Here is an 18,220-nt window from a genome sequence, read left to right on the forward strand (position 1 = left end):
CCTATTGTTGCCCTCAATTTGATTTATCCCCTCCTCCTCACTTACTCCAAACTTCCTAGCAATGAATGTGATAACCCCCCCCCCCCCCCCCCCCCCCGACCACTATGTCAGCTACAAGATTAGGCTTAGGTCCTATTGAGGCAAGGTAGTCATGCATGTAAAAACAAGTATTCACGGGATTATTATGAAGCATAGCCCAAAGCATAAAGAGTTCATCCGTCCTACATGTTCCTACTTCCTTCCTACCCCAAATGGTACAAGCCATTACCCTTTGAAGGTACCTAAGGACTGGGTTGTGAATGTTACTAGCTTTGTTGGAACGTGAAACATATTGATTTAAACCGGTGATGCGTTTCCAAAAGCTAGCAGGGTCATAGTCTTCCGGCTTTAGAGCTTGATTCCAAGAGTCATGTATGAACCCCACATTTGCGAAGCCCATTTCATTGCAAAAAATTTCAAGGGACATCTCGTAATCAATTTTCAAAAGCCGGAAGGAGACTCTATAATCGGGGTCATCTAAATTCAACTTATCTTTCTTGAATTGAATAGAACTTAAAAACTCATAAGTAAAATTTTCATACCCCCTCATAGGTCTAAGCATCTCACCCCATCCTAATCTATTCAGCAATTCAAAAGCATTGTCCCTAATCTCTAAGACATTCATAGTATGAGAATCAGGGTACCTACAAGGATGCAAAGGTTTAGTGATAAGAACTTTATACCTTTCTTTTTTGGTTGCTATCCTTGAAGGTGATGCCATGATTCTTAGCCGGTGCTCTTTTCTTTTGTGGAGGTCCTCTGGAAGAGCTTGTTGGCTCCTTCCACTTCTCCTTGAAGCCATTGAACCTTGACCTTGGGTTGACCTTAATTTTTGGTGAAGTTTAGGGTTTGGATATAATTTTTGTGGAAAGAGTTGGTTTAGGGTTGGGGTTGATGTTTTAGGAAGGTTTATGGGTTAGGGTTTGGAGATTGGTCAAGATTTATGGTCTTTGGGTTAGGGTTTATGGAGGTAAGGGTTTGGTGAATTATGGGTTTGAATGGATGAAAGTTGTTTTTGATTGGTGGTTTGTGTTTGTAATGAAGTTTGGAATTGATTGGGTGAAAGAATTGAATGATTTGGTTAAGTTTTGAGTGAGATATAAAGGTTTGAAGATTTGTGGTTATGGAGGTTTAGAAAAAAGTTTGAAAGATGAAAAAGGGTTGTGGTTTGTGAATGAGGAAAAAGAGAAGAAAAAATTGAATATATGGTGTGTTAGAAATCGGGCACGGCCGTGCCACCTATTGGCACGGGCCGTGCCAACTTACTGGACTTGGCATGGTTTTTGACTTGAACATCTGGCACGGCCGTGCAAACCTTAGCACGGGCCGTGCCAACCTTCTGGACATAGGGGCTTCAAAATTTTCAACTTTTCTTGAATCACACTCGGACAATTACCTACAAAACACTTAAACCAAAGGAAAACAAAAAATAAAGCAATTAAATGTGTGGGTTGCCTCCCATGAAGCGCTCTTTTAATGTCATTAGCTTGACGGTTAGGAAAAAGTCCTTAAAATGGATCAAAGAGATCATGTTGTGTAGATGACGCTATAAAACGCTCTTTCACATCATGATCTTTAATCATGTAACAAGAGTAAAGAGCGGGACCTTTCATAACATTTTCCAACTCAAAGCCGACCATTGTATCACTCACTTAAAAGACTATCCTACCAAGTTTAACATCTATAAGAGCTCCCGCAGTGGCGAGGAAAGGTCTACCTAGGATTATAGGGACGTCTTCGTCCTCTTCAATGTCAATGACTATAAAATTAGTTGGGTTGTATATCCCTTCTATCTTAACAGGTATGTCCTCAACAAATCATATTGGTTTCATGGTAGAACGATCAGCTAACTTCAACTTTATCTCGTTAGGTTTCAACTCTCCTATTCCCATCCGTTTAAAGGGGGACAAAGGTAACAAACTAACGCTAGCTCCTAAGTCACATAAGGCATTGTCAATGGTCTCACTCCCAATCATACAAGGTATGGCAAAACTACCTGGATCTCTAAGCTTAGGGGGTGTCTTTTGGATGATTGCACTAGTATCCTTAGCCAAAGCTATTGTCTCACTATGCTCTATAGCTCTTTTCTTTGAAAAAATTTCCTTTAAAAACTTGGCATATAGAGGCATCCTAGACAAAGCTTCCGCAAAGGGGATTTTAATGCAAATTCTTTTAAGGATGTTGACAAACTTATTGAATTGACCTTCTAGCTTAGCAATATCTAATGGGGATGGAGTTTGGGTCTTGTCAAGCGGTTTCTGACTCTCTATCATAGTTTTGTCACCTAAAAGCTTAACATTTTCTTTCTTGATGTTTTGAACCTTAGCAATAGTATCTCCTAACTTACTACCCTCAAAAGATATGACATTAACATGAGCTTTAGGGTTAGCTTCGGTTTGACCAGGAAAGACTCCCGGTGCTTGAGAAAGAGTGGACACTTGTTGGGCTATTTGGGAGATTTGTGTTTCAAGCATTTTAGAATGAGTAGAGATAGAATCAACCTTGGTATTGAGTTTGGAAAGAGAATCGTTCAGAAATCCGGTTTGGTTTTTAAGTTCTTGAAGTTGTTTATTTTGGTTGGAAATAGAATTTTCCAACAAAATTTCCAAATTGGATTTCTGACCGAATCTATGGTTGTTTGCATAACCAGGTGGTGCTACTTGTCCATAGGGATTTTAATTTTTGTAAAAATTTTGATTTTGTCTCATCCCTTGGTTGTATTGAGCATAGTTCATGTGCTCAACACCATCAATAGCACTACCTAGTTGGCAATCAACACCAACATGACCAGTTATACCACAGATTTCACAAGAAGAAGGAGTAGAAGCGGAATTGACAGCACTAACATTGAATTTTTCAAATTTTTCAGTTAATGCATCAATTTTGGAAGCAAGGTGGTCATAGTTAGAGACTTCGTACATACCTGCCTCCTTTTTGGAGGTTGAAGAACTAGTGATGGCTCTCTCGTCGGTCCATTTGTAATGATTTTGAGTCATGTCTTCAATCAAGGCGTATGCCTCCGTGTTCTTGTTCATTAGGGCTCCACCTGCAGCTGCATCAACAAACATCTTAGTGGTATAAGATAAGTCATTATAAAAGGTGTGGACTATGAGCCAACTCTCTAGACCATGGTGGGGACAAAGTCTAAGCATTTCTTTGAAACACTCCCACGCATCATAGAGAGACTCCCCATCCTTTTGATTGAACCGAGTAATTTGGTCCCTAAGTTTAGCAGTTTTGGATGGGGGGAAGAAACGGGCAAGGAATACTTGCCTCATCTGATCCCATGAAGTAATGGAACCGACTTCGAGGGAATGGAACCAAGCGCTAGCTCTATCCCTTAAAGAAAAGGGAAAGAGATGAAGTCTTACGGCCTCTTGGTTCTCCTTCATGGATCCACTAATTCGTAGGAAAACAAAGATGTGAAGATTGGGATCCTCGGTGAGGGATCCCGAAAATTGGTTTTGCTGCACCATGTTAAGTAGGGCAGGCTTGATTTCAAAATTATCATCCTCAACCGTTGGGTACACAATAATAGCTTGTGGCTCAGCCGTAGACGGCGTTGCATACTCTTTGAGAGTGCGATTAGCCATGGCGGTATTATTTCGTGTCTCTCTTTCGTTTATGCAAATACCTTTCGATCTCGGGAATTAGTACCACTCGATTTCTGGTTTTTCGCATAAAAAATTGAGAACCCAAGAAGTTAATGATAACAGAAAAATAAAAAGTTAAAAATAAAAATAAAAAGAAAAGAAAGAGAAGAAGAGAGAAATCTAATCACTAAAGAAAAGTTAATTAAATTAGTTAACTCCCCGGCAACGGCGCCAAAAATTTGATAGGCCAAACCGCAAGTGCACGGTCTATCGAAGTAATAGTAGTTAAGTAGAGTATCGTTCCGCTAGGGAGTTGTTCAATCTAATTAACTTTAAAAGAATGATTAGAGGAGGAGAAAAGTTATAAAAAGGGAGGTTTAGTTGCTGAAGGTAAATAACAATAATAATAAAGAGCCTTGGGATCATTGGTTCGTCATAACAACGAATCCTTCACAATCAAGCCTTAAACTTATAATTTACGTTATTCTTAATTTCTAAAGACAAGTTTCTCTTTAGCATATCAAAGCTTCTCTCGAAGTCAGTGAGTGTATCCCTCCAACAACCACACCTATTCTCATGGGTGATTGCCTTTGGGACCTTTGAAGATCGAAACTTTATATGTCTCAAGGTTTGCTAGACTATTCTCATGTTTCGCAAACCTTGTCTAAATTCACTTGTTCGAATATCAAAGCTCCGCGTTCGCTTTATGAATTGATATTTGAGATGATGAATTAACCATTATCAAACCCTCCGCGTTCGCTTCCATAGTTTGATAATAATTAATTCATGTTAAAACGGTGAATTTAGATTAGAAATTAAGGTAACATATAATTAGGGTTTAAGGCTTGGATTGATTCGGATTACGTCATTAGACTTATCCAACAATCCCAAGACAAAGAAGTCTACTCACTCATGTTCATTGTAGACATGGGGGAAGAAGAGAGAAAACAATAAAATAAATTGCAAGAAAGAAATAAAATAAAGGAAGAACTTTATTAAAATAATTGTTGCTAAAATAAATTCAAAGAGTAAAAGGTGTGTCGTTTATGATGGAATGCTACTCTATTTATAGCTTTATAATCGACTTAGAAACTAAACAACTATAAGGGCAAAACAGTAAAGCTGCAACAGGGTAACTTGGGCTTGAAGAAAAGCAGCAAAAGAGCATCCTGGAGGGTGGCACGGCCGTGCCACATGTTGGCACGGGCCGTGCCAAGTTTCTGACTTGGTGGGATCAAATTTTTGCACTGTATTTTCATATTTCTGCACCGTATTTGCTCCAGTCCTCTTTCTTTTGCTCCAAGACACCTTCCACCATATATTCTTTTGCTCCAAGACACCTTCCACCATATATTCGTTCCTAAAATAAAATAAAAAGCAATTTGTAGTAAAAGATTTAAAAACGAAATAAATATGCAATAAAATAAAATCAAATCTAATTAAAACTAATCTAAATAATGCAATAAAATAGACTAATTAATGACTCATCACTTGGCAATCTTTGTCGGTCGTATTGAGGGGAACAACACAGATGTACAACATAAAATCGGCTGATAAAAAAGTAACATGAGTTTTTGTTTTGTGCTAGTTTTTTGTGAGTTTGATATGTGGTTAACGGATATAAAAGAGGGTTAACTGGGACGATTAGTGACATGAATTGATTATCCACGTGTTATTTTATAATTGGCTAACAATAAAAATAGTTCATAAGGAATTGTGCGTAAGTTTTCTCCTTAAATTAAATTTATTCTTATCTATTTGTTACATGTGTTATTTGTATTTAAAATTAAAATTAAAAACTAAGGGTATCTTTGGAAAGAAAAATTCAACCCAAAAGTGTGCTGAGAGGGATAGTTTTTTTTTTTTTATATAGTATAGATAACTAAGTTCATAAAAAAAACGCATTAAAAATAACGAGTTGGTCATCAGAAGGCTTAGTAAATTTCTTCCACATAAAAAAAACGCATTAAAAATAATCGTTAAACCCACCCTCCACACGCAGCAACCACGGTCTCATTCGTCATCCTCTCCCATTCTTTTACGATTCCAATTTCTTAACCTAAGGTATTTACACGTGTCATCTGCTTTTCAAATTTTTTTAGTTTCGAACTTTTTATATATATGGTTGGATTCGTCAAAAAAAAAATATAGATGGTTGGATAAATTATTAGATACTTGCGTAAATTATAAAAATTTAAGGTAAACAATCGTCTTGCTCCCTCAATGTATGTGAGTCGCCATCACTATAATTCTTTTTTTTTTTTTTTTTGTGCAACCATCACTATAATTCTAATTTTAGAATAAATTGAATTATACACACTTCTACAACATCTCTTTTATTGATAAATTTAGTCCATAAAATTATTAACAAAAGAAATATCTAAGAATGTGTTTTTTATTCTAATCATTATTTATTTATCATATTATTTATAGATATATATTTTGTCGTTATAGGCTATTAACTTGTATGTTGTATGTATATCTGTTCTCGTGAGCTTACCTCAGCTGATATGGACAATGCATAAAAATATGCAAGGTCCGGGGTTCAAACCTCAGTTGTGTGTATTATTGTTTTGATTTTTTTTTTAAAAAATTATTAAAAAAATAAAGAGATCACCTAGGAATGTATTTGTGATTTGGATTGAGTTATACGTACTATATTGATACCACTTCACTCGTTTAATTTATTCATTTTTTGGTAGAATTATATTTAGGGTGAGAGGATGGTGACCCAATCCAAAGCAGAGAGGACATGTAGATTCGGATTCAAAGAACACTTACAAAGGTATTTAAATTTACCTTCCTCTAAGGGTATTAAGAAGGCTCGAACCCGGCACATCTCGGATTCAAGACCTGTTCTTTTACAACTAGACTAAATCCTTTGCTTCACTTCTATTAACTATATATGTTTACATTTTTGCGACTGATTCGATTAACTTCTACGTGGTATGACCCTTGTGGTAGCACGGGTCAAGAGTCTAGTTAAGTGAGATATTTTGTTAGCGTGTTGGGGAAGAGTCCCCTAATCCCAAATTTCAAGCTTTGCTTCTGAAACAATAAAGTGAGAAAGTAGTGCTACTTCTTTTCTTTTTCATTTTTTAAAGATAGTGCTACTTCTTTTTTTTATTTTTTTTATAGATAGTGCTACTTCTTTTCTTTTTTTTGAAGATAGTGCTACTTCTTTTCTTTTCTTTTTTGAAAGACAGTGCTGGCGTTACATCATTTCCTTTCTAAATGGCCGGCAGTGACCCCAAATATAATTGTTTTCCTTTCCAAAGTCTTCTAAAAACCGTCCTTTTTTTTCTTCTTTTTTGATAAGCAGAAACTACGCGGCTAGATTTCTACTCAGTGATTATTGTTCTCCTTTCCAAAGTTTGTCTAGAAACTACAACACATTACTAAACCTAGTCTGCCCTTTATTTTTACTAGTACGTTCACGCAACTTATTTTTTCTTCAATATTTTTACTAGTGATTTTTTCTAATAGATTGTAGCAACAGTGTTGTGTTTTTTTTTTTAGTTCTGAGATTCTTACCATGGCTGAAAATACCTCAGCAAAACAAGTAGACAAGGTTACCATTAGAGTTTTGGTGGACAAGAAGAAAAATAAAGTTCTATTTGCTGAGGCAGAGAAGGATTTTGTTGATGTTCTTTTGAGCTTCTTAACCTTGCGCTTAGGGACCATTGCAAAACTTGTGGCTAATGACTCAAATATTGAAGCACTGATCTTTGGCAGTATTAGTTCACTGTATCAAAGTGTGTCAGATCTTGATGAAAAATATCTATGGTCACAGACATGCAAGGAAATGCTTATCAATCCAAGAAACACAGAAGGTGCTCATTGCCAGAATATGAAACTGAACATTGACAATACTGATACCTTGCAGTCCTACTACCTCTGTGAGAACGAGAATTGCGAAATTGAAAATGGGTACTGTTCAAGTTTCTTCAGGAATCAAAAATGTATTTGTGGAAAGCTGTTGATCCGAGAAAAATTCATGATTTTGAGTAAGGAAATCGGTTTTGTTAATGAAACGTCGACGTTTATTGTATCTGATGATCTTTATGTTATGCCAAATGTTGTTACGACAAGTTTAAATCTCCTTCAGAAGCTTGGAGTCAATGACATTGATGCTATTGATAAACAAACCGTTAATATCAACATTACCAAGAAAGAGGTATGTTTTCTTATTATGTGTTTGTCTGACATATTTGTTGTTGATTATAATAATAATTATTATTATTATTGTAGTTGTTGTTGTTGTTGATGTTGTTTCTCTAACTAATTCTTCAATATGTGGTTTGAATAGGTAGTTGATCTACTCAAATTGTCTTTGGTCTCAAAAACTCCTTTGTCCGACTTTATATTTAAAAAGGAACAATTTGTTGAAAAGAGCAATGCTAGGAACACTTGCTCATACACTCTCTTTAAGCACTCTCTCAATGTATGGTGCCACGTTTCCCTCTTTTTCAATTTCTTACCTACTAACCGGTTCAACAGGTTGAGATACTTTCAACATTTTTTTTATTCTCTACTTTTTTACACGTTTTCTCCCCCTCTTATGACACTTCATCTAAACAACCACGGCGGCTCCAAAGACCAACACACCGGAGAAGACAAGAGTGATGAGAGGAGGGAGGAGCAGTGGAGGAAGACGACGGAACAGTCATGGAAAATGATGACGGCAGAGAAGACGACGGGATGGAGTTGAAGTGGGATTTAATAATGGAAGACAAGTGAACATCTTTCCCCATTGTTGTGGTTCCCGATCTACTTTAATGGCCTCTCCGCCGGCCAAATTCTTTGTGTGTGGCGGAGCTTGATTGACTACAATAGTAGATCTCGTCCTCCCACCAGTACAGCCCAGAAAAAATTGGAGTGATGCTGATATTTCAAATCAAAATTGATAGAAGATTTAAGTGTGATTATGGCATCTTTTTCGTTAACAATAGTTGCCTTGCTTTTTATAATTTTTTTACTAACCGATGATGACAAACGACAAGTCCGATTTGAGTGAAGAAAATGGTACTAAATTGATAGGCATACTTTTTATATTGAAAAAAAAAATCAAAAAGGAAAAAGTTATGGAACTGAGATTTGTACATGGCGGTTGTGTAATCCTTTTTCCATACACAGAAGCCATTGTGATTGTACATGACGGCGTCGGATTGCAACCGTTTGCGAACTGACCTTTCTGATGGTAATTATTAAAAATAAAAATAAAAATAATAAATTCCCTTACATTACTTTAAAAACCGGTAAACAAGTGAGGACTTAAAAATTTGGACATGTGGCACCATACATTGAGAGAGTGCTTGAGAGAGAGTGTATGAGCAAGTGTCCCTAGCATTGCTCATTTATGCAAAAGATCAGAACAATAATAAATAATAAATATTTTGCATATAATGTAAAATATTGGAATTTTAAAGCGTGACACCGTTTTTTTTTTTTATGGCGAGAGCGTGGTATTCACGCGCAGGGCATCTTCTTTGCCCGGATTTCAGAAAACGGGTCGTATTCGACCAGCAGCAAGGCCCGACGATATTTATGATTTAGTACAACGTTTTCGTCGATTTTTAAAGGCCTTTTGAACCCGAGATTGTAACAGAAGGATTTCACATATCAATTACATAAATTGTCGAATAAAATTTCAAATCAAAATTGGGGTTATTTGCACTAAAAAGAACGAATACGATGAATTCTCAGAATTCACATGGCATAAACATCTGATTATATCACAACCTTGAGCTTCAAAGGAAAACGTAAAACAATTCTCTCCTTTAATTTATATTGCCATAAAAGAGAATAAGAGTGATAGCGTCAATATAGATTGGCTTAGTATTAAACATAAAATAGCCAATTACATAGCAAAAAGGAGCTACGGCAAACAGATTGATCACCCCACATAAAAGAAGCTTTTGTTCAACGATATACAATTATACCCTAGATCAAACTTTAAACAAGATTCGACAACAAGAATAGAGTAGGATAATAGCCATAACATGTATCTATTTGGCTCATACCAATTGATGAAAGTTTTAGTGTTTAGCCATATATCAATTGATACAAGTTATAGCATATTATCAATAATATAAAGGAAGAAGAACTGTGTACCTTTGAATTAGAGCATCCACAATGGTAGTTCCCTAACAAGGACTCCTTAAATGGACCCCACGTGACACATCACTTATTTATAATTTTTTAATAAAAGTACCTATTAAGGACTCAATGACTCCAATGGTAATACACTAATAAGGATTCCAATGAAAAATACTTAAATATGTCCCACTATCTTTATATCATTAAACAAAAATAATTTATCCATTACTCATTTTTACAAGTGGGGCCAAGTAGTACACATTTTATTACTCATTTATGCAAGTGGGACCAAGTAGTACACATTTTATTACTTTTTAAATGTGGGACCCGTTAGTTACCCAAGAGAGAGAGGGTCCTTATATAGTTGCCCGTTCCTTAACGGGGACTCATTTTTTCTTCCTCCAATGGAGGGTCCTTAACGGGGAGTGGTCCTTGTTAAGTAAGGACCCCCCATTGGAGATGCTCTTAGGTTGATGAAGGATAACCGTAGACAACGCCGACAACTATGAGAGGGGTAACTACCCTTATTCCGTCTAACTCTAGGTTTTCACCATGACATTCAGAATAATTAACCGTCTGATGGGATGACGTTTAAATAGCTAAACAGCTGAGGGCAGGGACCTCTCACTGGGCTTAGCTAAATGGCCCAACTCATCACGGTCCATTTAGAAACAATAGCCCAATCACACATATTCATCAACTAATTAGTGCTTAACACAATAGACCATAATTTTTATTATAAGATTAACTTATAATAATTGATAATTGTCAATCCATAATTGATTAATTAATTAATTAATCCAACAGTACATACTTAAAATAAGATTACGTAGAATCATTAAACAAGGTCGAATATGTGAAAGCAAAAATTTAACTTTTAGCATTTACACTTAAACTCATACTTAAACTAAGTTTGCATGACCTACTTACACTGAGTTTAAGTAAGTACACTTAAACTCAATTTACATGACCTACTTAAACTGAGTTTAAGATTAAATTACCGTAGAATCAAGTCTTCTCCTTCGTTAAAGAAAGTCTTTTTTTTCTTCTTCTAGGTTTCATTTCACTCAATTTCAATTACACTCGAATCAAGTCTTCTACATCGTTCATCTCAATTTCAAAAGTTTTTTTTTACTGTTTTCAGTAAATGGAAATAGGAGAAGAAAATATCGATGCACTCAACGACATAATCGAAGAAGAAAATGTTGATGTGGTTAGCAATGGAGTGAAACTTGAAAACACATAATTATTAGATTCTACTAGTGTTTTTGGGTTTCGGAAAAAGATAGAAGCAACAAACATATTAGTTTTCTGAGTTTTTCTATTCACACCCACGTATTTCTGCCTTTTTATAAAAATTCTCAAAACCTTAATTTTATTCATTGTCACTCTAAAAATTCACCCTCTTTCACCCACAAACAATCATGGATATTCAATCAATCTCTATAGAAGATTCAAGAGTGAATTAAAACATCTTTCATCCATACTAGATTGCATATAAGTAAGCGATTTGATGGAAGGTTCATACTTGATATGTTATGCACTGTAGAACGACAATTATTTGATGGAGGCGTTAACGTTAATTTATATTGTTGAGGTTAACTTAAATTCAGTTTAAGTACGTTCATGTAAACTTAGTTTACATAACATACTTAAAGTGAGTTTACATGTACATACTTAAAATAAGATTACATAGAATCATTAAACAATGTTGAAGAGGTGAAAGCAAAATTTAACTTTTAGTATATATACACTTAAACTCAATTTACTTGATCTACGTAGACTAAGTTTACATGACCTACTTAAACTGAGTTTAAGCAAGTACACTCAAACTCAATTTACATGACCTATTTAAATTAATTTTAAAGGTAATTTTATCATTTTATGCTGTAACCAGAAATACATGGGGTGTAAATTGAAAAATTCCAAATCAAAATTCATTTTTACCAATAAAAAGCTTTAAAAATAATAAAATCAACTTCTATTCTCTACTTACAAACCTTTTTTTTACATAATACTTTGAAACTTTTTTGAAAGAGAATACTTATGAAATTTATTGACTACCAAAATCAATGTTACCACATTCTAATTATTTGAAGCATCATCAAAATTATATCTTTTGTGTACTTTGTTTCAACCTCCCCCTATTTTCACTTCTAAATATCTAGAGTCTAAATTATATCTTTTTGTGTCTTGTGCCTTTTTTTAACAAAGAAAATTCCACTAAGAGGCGAGAGAAAACAACTGGTCAAAATATATTGAGGTAATTTTGTAACAAAAAATCTCTTTTATATAGCTATATCTAAGCAAACTAAATTATTTTAAAAAAAGTTGTTTTTATTACAATTACAATAAACAAACACATAAAATATTTTGATATTTTTATAAAATCACTAAAAAAAAATCTTCAAATTATGGAATGTCAAAATCACATGTATTTTAATCCGTAACAAACGGTCTCATAGTTTGTTATAACTTTTTTAAGAATCAAAATCGTTTTGTTACCTCTAGAAAAATCTCTAATTTCTTAAAAAAGATCATATATTTTTTAAAATAATCACATTTTTTATCATAAACAAAACACTATAAAAGGCATTCTTTGCATTTCCTACAATTTAAAAAAAAAAAAATTCAGCATCTACTTTAGAATCTAATGGTGGCTGTCTACCATCTCATAGTTGGTCCTATTTTATGTTATGTTACCTTCTTTTAATTTCGTTAATTGTGCTTTTCCCATGAGTAGCTATGTTCAAATGATTAGGTCTAATATGAACTTGTATATCAAGTTGTTTGAACCATCTGATTGTATAAAATATAATTAAATTATAATTCTAGTTCTTATTCAGGATCACTTGAGCTTAATGTATTATGTATCTTAATCGCTTCAGAGATATTGGGTTGTTAGGTTGTGAATTATAAATTAAATTTCAAGTAAAACGTTTGATGGTTACGGACTCACCTAAGAGATTAGGGATAGTAACCCTAAAAGAGAATTCCGAGTCTAAAGATTGATCATAGTTATTTTGCTTATTTTTTGTAACACTAAAAGAATAATTGAAGAGAATAGGTGCAATTTACCAAAGGAAAAAAAACAAAGAATTCGAAAGACTTGATCATATTTTGTATCAATATTTCCATTTCCGGATTCAAATACTAGTTCATAACACACACATTAAACACAGAGTGCTAGGAGTTAAAAGTACAGAAATGAAATGCACTCAACATAAAAAAGCTTAAAAAAACAATAAAATAGCCAAAACGAAACTTTAAACTGTATGAGAAACCAAATTAGATTCAACAAAACCAAACTAAAGTTGCATTAACATCTTTCATTCCCTTTTGGTCCTTCAAATGTCTTCCACCGGTCTTTGAATCAATGTCCTATATCAAATGAATAAACTTTAATTCAGTCTATAGTAATACATATTATGAAAAACCTCCTATAACATACAATAATAATATGAACAAGACTATGTCAATTGAGAGACACCAATAATCAGAATAAATCAGCAACAACAAGTGATGATTTAGTCTAACATACAAAAATAATAGTACAAATTCAGTTCATAGGAGAGATTATATAAAACTAGAGTTTGACCAATCCAAATTATGAACAAGGTTGCACTGACTGAAATCAGAAGCTTCTTTAAACATCGCTACTACCAGGCAAGGAGCGACGAAAATAATAGCTAAAACGAGAGAACCCAATAATCACGAATTATGTCACCAGAAGCACAATAACCAAACACCACCAAAGTCAGAATATAAACAACACAAAGTAAACCAAATTAATCTGAAATAATAGAAGAGAAACTGCCTTGTGAAATAGAAAATAAATTTGGCAGGAGAGAACAAAACACAATAATTCAAGAACCATTCCTCTTATATTATGATCAACATTGTCAGCTCAACTGGGCAATACAGACAACTAAAACCAAACCATAAGTTCTGAAACAAAACACAATGACATCTTGTCCTTTTAGCTTATAACCTAGTTTCTTATTTCTTAGTTTAATTTGTCTCATGTTGGGTGCTTTTCATATGAACAGTCATAATTTAAGTGTGTTTTTTTCTTACATGGAACCCAAGTAAACGTATGTGACCCATGCTAAACTCTAAAAACCAACAGGTAATATATGACCCATGCGAAACTATAAAAATCAACAGCTGAGAATAGTGTGCTATGGAAAGTGAATCAATCCTAGTGATATAGTTCAGGAGAAAGCAAAGAAAAATAATGCAAGTCAAAACGGTGCAAAACACTTAACATGTTGCATTAAAATGTACATTATGATGTACCGAGTGATAAGAGATACAAGAAATTTAAGCTGACATCTTCAACAACAAAAAAAAATGTAGATGTAACTCCTAAAAATATGAATACTTTACTTACTTTTCATAATTCAAACTTTAGCAGATCAGTTCCAACATACTAGCAAACAAGGCATCCATGACGCAAGAAAAATTTCCGCTTTCTGTCACTACAACGAAAACAAGGCGGAGCCACTATCTTTCTAAGTGACGACCTTATAAATACCATTGATTTAACAACATCAGCAACCACTTTACAACAACCCTGCAAATTTATCTCTCTCAGTTGTGTGCAGTTTTCTACAACTTGCATGACTCCATTCTCTGTCACATTACAGCAATGTCCCAAGTCAAGATGCTGTAACCCAAAGCAACTCGTTGAGATCATGTAGAGTGATTTGTCACAAATTCTAGTATGTGACAAGTTCAACACCACCAGCGTAGAAACTTTAAGGTTCATTATAAGTTGCTTCAGTCTTGAACAGTGTGCTAAGTTCAAATGTCTAATCTTACTACTTTTCCTAAAAACTTGACCAATACCTTCTTTAGATATTCCATCGCAAGAGCTCAAATCTAAGAGTTGTAAATTGGGGAAAACAGAAGCTAACATATTGATGTCTTCATCCCTCAACCATGGGTTGTTAGCTAAACGGAGAGACTTCAATTGAGGGTATACATCAAAATCCATCAAGGTGTACGAATTCTCTACGCTCATCTTCCCAATAGACGTGCATTCCATTTTGACGTCACTTAGTTTAGCACAGTTCTTAAGGAGTGCAAACAAGGCTAAATGTGTGAGGCTGTCACATTTACTAATGTTTATAGACAACAAATCAACAAGAAACGAAGACAACTCAATAACATGCCAATCATTCATAAACTTAGCATTTTGAAGATCCAAATATTGAATAAATTGACACTTTGACAATAAGTTAAAGATTCCAACATAAGTATAGCCAAAGCATCCCTGTAGGAAGAGTTTCCTAATAGGAAGATCTTTCTCTGCAACAGATGAAAGCAATTCATCTGGGATAAACGAATATGATAAATCAAGACAAGTTAAGCCCATCAAACTCACCAACGACTCAATAAAGATGTTGAGATTTCCGAACGTCATTCTAGTTATGGAGATAGATCTCAACCCGGGTCTCTCACGAATAGCAGAAGCAATGTCATTGTCGGTTAAATAGTAAGTGTTCAACATCACAATCTCTTGAAGAAACACACAATTTTTACACAAGTGCAAAAGCACCGAGCCATTTGCATAGTGATGACCAGAGAGATTAACCTTGCGGAGCTGAGGAAGCTCCAAAAGCATAGCGTTTGCTGCAAAATTGCCATCATTTTTAGGGTTACTAAGGTCAAGTTCTTCAAGGAAAGGGAAACAGTTCGATATCAAAACCATGTCGTTTTTATGAAGAAAACCAATATTGGAAAATGTGAGAGAGGTCACAGTTGTAATATATTTGGACAAAACTCGTAACCCCTCTGTGGGAATATTGGATTGGTTGGAGAATATGAGGGATTTGAGTTTCAATGCGCAAGTGGAGATTTGGCAGAGAAGAGAGTTGAGGTCACCGCCGAAGTGAGTGAAATGGAGGGAGGTGAGGTTTGGGAACCTGTCAAATAGGCGAGGGAGGAATGGGAGGGTAGCATCAGAGATTGTGAGAGAAAATCGAAGACGGTTAGTGCTGGAGAGGAACTGTTTTGAGACAGAAGAGAGAGGTTCAAGGTAGCAGTTGTCGTGGATGAGAAATTTGGATATCGATTCCCAACACTCGTCTGGAAATTGTAAATCTCTGCGATTGTTTCTGTGGGAGAAACCATTTTGTTGTGAAGATTTGAGTGATTTTCTCTTCCGTTTCATTGTTGTTCGATCGGAAAGGCTTTAGGTTAGGTTGTGTGTGATGAAATGTAATCAAAATTGTAACATGTGTCTATCTTTTGTGTGACATTATCACAACCGTTTTTTTTTTTTACAACAATCACAGCCGTTTAAACTATCGGAGCAATCTGCTATTATCAATGCTATGAGATACGGTTATGTTAGAAAAAAATCAATTTGGACCAAAGATCATTGGATGAGATGGCAGCGAATCTCTTCCAATTTAACTAAAGATCATGAGTTTGAATTCAGTGTTGAGCAAACAACAATGTTAAATCTATTGGAGTTTTTTTTTTATTTATTACTGATTGAGCAGTCTTATTTTGTTGAATTTTCTAACACTGCCTTCCTTCCACTTAGCCTAATATGTACTATTACCCTAATATGTACTATTAATGATGATAAGAAACACAATAGGCATACAATGAGAATGACTATACTTTTGAGTCTTCTAGTTAATTTATATGATAGATCCTCTCATACTTTGCTTTTCTCTTTAGTAACATTAAACTCTTAGAAGATTCTTTAAACGGGCGAGCTTATAGGTTTCCTCACACTTCTTAAACATTAAACATACACGCTTCTCTTGAGAAAGATTCAGAATTTCAAACCGTTGATTTCTCACGTTGTAAAGGACTAATCTATTCGGCTTGATCTAAACTCAATTTCTATATGTTGCACAGTTCTAATATTTGATTTTTATGCAAAATATCTTGCCCTCTAAAATAGATGTTTATGACAAAATTTGTAGTTTCAAGAGTCCATTCTTTCCAACGAGTCTTCAAATAACAGATTCAATTTTATCAACAATTGTGCTTATTGAACATAGAAAAAAACACAGAAAATACACAACACTTAATAGATAGCTTGCAGCCTAAGAAAGCCACTTAAAGGGCATTTTAGTCTTTTTACTTTCTTTATCTTAAAACATGAACTATCTAATTCTTTCGCCTTCTCACCCACCCACTTGGTATCTTGTAGGCACATAGATTAATCTTCCTCCTAGCCATAGTGTCCATTATTTCTATAGATTTTCCTATATATAGTTCAAGTTCCCAAACGAATAATATATGCAAGGGCTGATATTCAAACCCCGGACACTCTACTTATTCACCTTGAAGGTAAATTTCTCTAACCACTAAACTACTCGACGAAAAAGAAAAGCATATAGACAACACATCTCTGAATTTCTACTAGTTTAGATAAAATAACTTTCACAATAACTAATGAATTGTTTCTTTTTTCATTTTTAAAAATGAATAAAAAAAAAAGGACAATCATTTTTTAAAAAAATATACATAATTATTTAAAAGAAATATGGAGAAAAGTTGTTAAGAAATCAGAGAAAACTAAAAAAATAAGGCCCCAAATCATATTATTCCAATATTAATATAGTCATAATATTATTTAAAATTTTATTTTATTCGTTAATTAACCCATCAAATAACCATTTATAATCCTAATTAGTAAAAAGGTGTAGTAAATATTTTAATATTGTTGTCTTTATCAACATGAAATGAATAGTCCTACATTTTTGGATTGACAGTGAAAAAAACTTATTTAAAAATGCTTAATGAGAGGAAAATACTAAGTTATGATAAAAATTATTTTAAGACTCTTAAGTATATAAAAAAAAATTGAAATATATGAAGATCCTTTTATAGAATTGACCTCTAAGGCATAAGAAAAAAAAATATCAAAGGAAGTTCAGTTATATAATACCCGATCATGACAATTAACTTTTTTTTTTGACAAAAATTAACTTTTATACGTTTTCAAATATTTTTTCCTTAACATTCTCGATTATTTTATTCATTAATTTATACATTCAATTCACTTATCGTATTTCTAATTATTGAATAATATAGTAATTATTTTATTGCACTTGTCTTATTTTAAGGGATTATTGCACTTGTCTTTCTCAACACGAAATGAATTATTTCAAAACTGAGTAGGATATAGATATAGTTACCAAAATTTTCATTAATATTTTTAAGCATATACTATATATGAATACGTACTGATCCACAATTATCACATCCAGTTCAGCAATCATAATCCTAATTGAGAAATAACTTAATGAATATACTATATATAATTGTCTTTCTCAACAAGAAATTAATAATGTCGTAATTCTGAACTAACTACTTGTAAAAATAAATCATTGTAAGAAATTATTTTTAAGAAATTATTTAAGAAATTATTTTTAAATTAAAATTCCAAAAATAAAATAAAAAATTAAGTTAAATTACATGCTGGTCCTCTTCAAAAACAAGTATTACTTTTAGCTGAA

The 18,220-nt window shown here is 33.8% G+C and overlaps 2 protein-coding genes and 1 non-coding gene across 3 annotated transcripts; 2 read left to right on the plus strand and 1 right to left on the minus strand.

Annotated features, from left to right (window-relative positions):
- The first annotated feature begins 3,162 nt into the window (after positions 1-3,162).
- LOC146907816 (small nucleolar RNA R71) lies at positions 3,163-3,269 on the plus strand. Its single transcript, XR_015020816.1, has one exon. It is a non-coding gene; the product is annotated as a small nucleolar RNA R71 (small nucleolar RNA).
- A 3,578-nt stretch (positions 3,270-6,847) lies between these two features.
- Positions 6,848-8,343, plus strand: LOC146907817 (uncharacterized). The gene is made up of 2 exons (XM_085729167.1): positions 6,848-7,809; positions 7,942-8,343. Exons 1-2 carry the CDS (start codon positions 7,168-7,170, stop codon positions 8,341-8,343), a joined length of 1,044 nt encoding a protein of 347 aa, XP_085585293.1. The 5' UTR covers positions 6,848-7,167.
- A 5,820-nt stretch (positions 8,344-14,163) lies between these two features.
- Positions 14,164-15,909, minus strand: LOC146907818 (F-box protein At5g51380-like). Its single transcript, XM_085729168.1, has one exon. It carries the CDS (start codon positions 15,907-15,909, stop codon positions 14,164-14,166), a length of 1,746 nt encoding a protein of 581 aa, XP_085585294.1.
- Positions 15,910-18,220: the final 2,311 nt, after the last annotated feature.

Source organism: Medicago sativa, chromosome 7, assembly GCF_051527215.1.
Source record: "Medicago sativa cultivar Bolivia chromosome 7, Bolivia_mono, whole genome shotgun sequence".
NCBI classification, from domain to species: Eukaryota; Viridiplantae; Streptophyta; class Magnoliopsida; order Fabales; family Fabaceae; genus Medicago; species Medicago sativa.

Bases quoted from the DNA above. Each gene is read 5' to 3' on its own strand.
- LOC146907817 (XM_085729167.1), top strand. From the start codon at position 7,168: ATGGCTGAAAATACCTCAGCAAAACAAGTAGACAAGGTTACCATTAGA. The intron at 7,810-7,941 runs GTATGTTTTCTT...TGGTTTGAATAG, and splicing joins TCAACATTACCAAGAAAGAG to GTAGTTGATCTACTCAAATT.
- LOC146907818 (XM_085729168.1), bottom strand. From the start codon at position 15,909: ATGAAACGGAAGAGAAAATCACTCAAATCTTCACAACAAAATGGTTTC.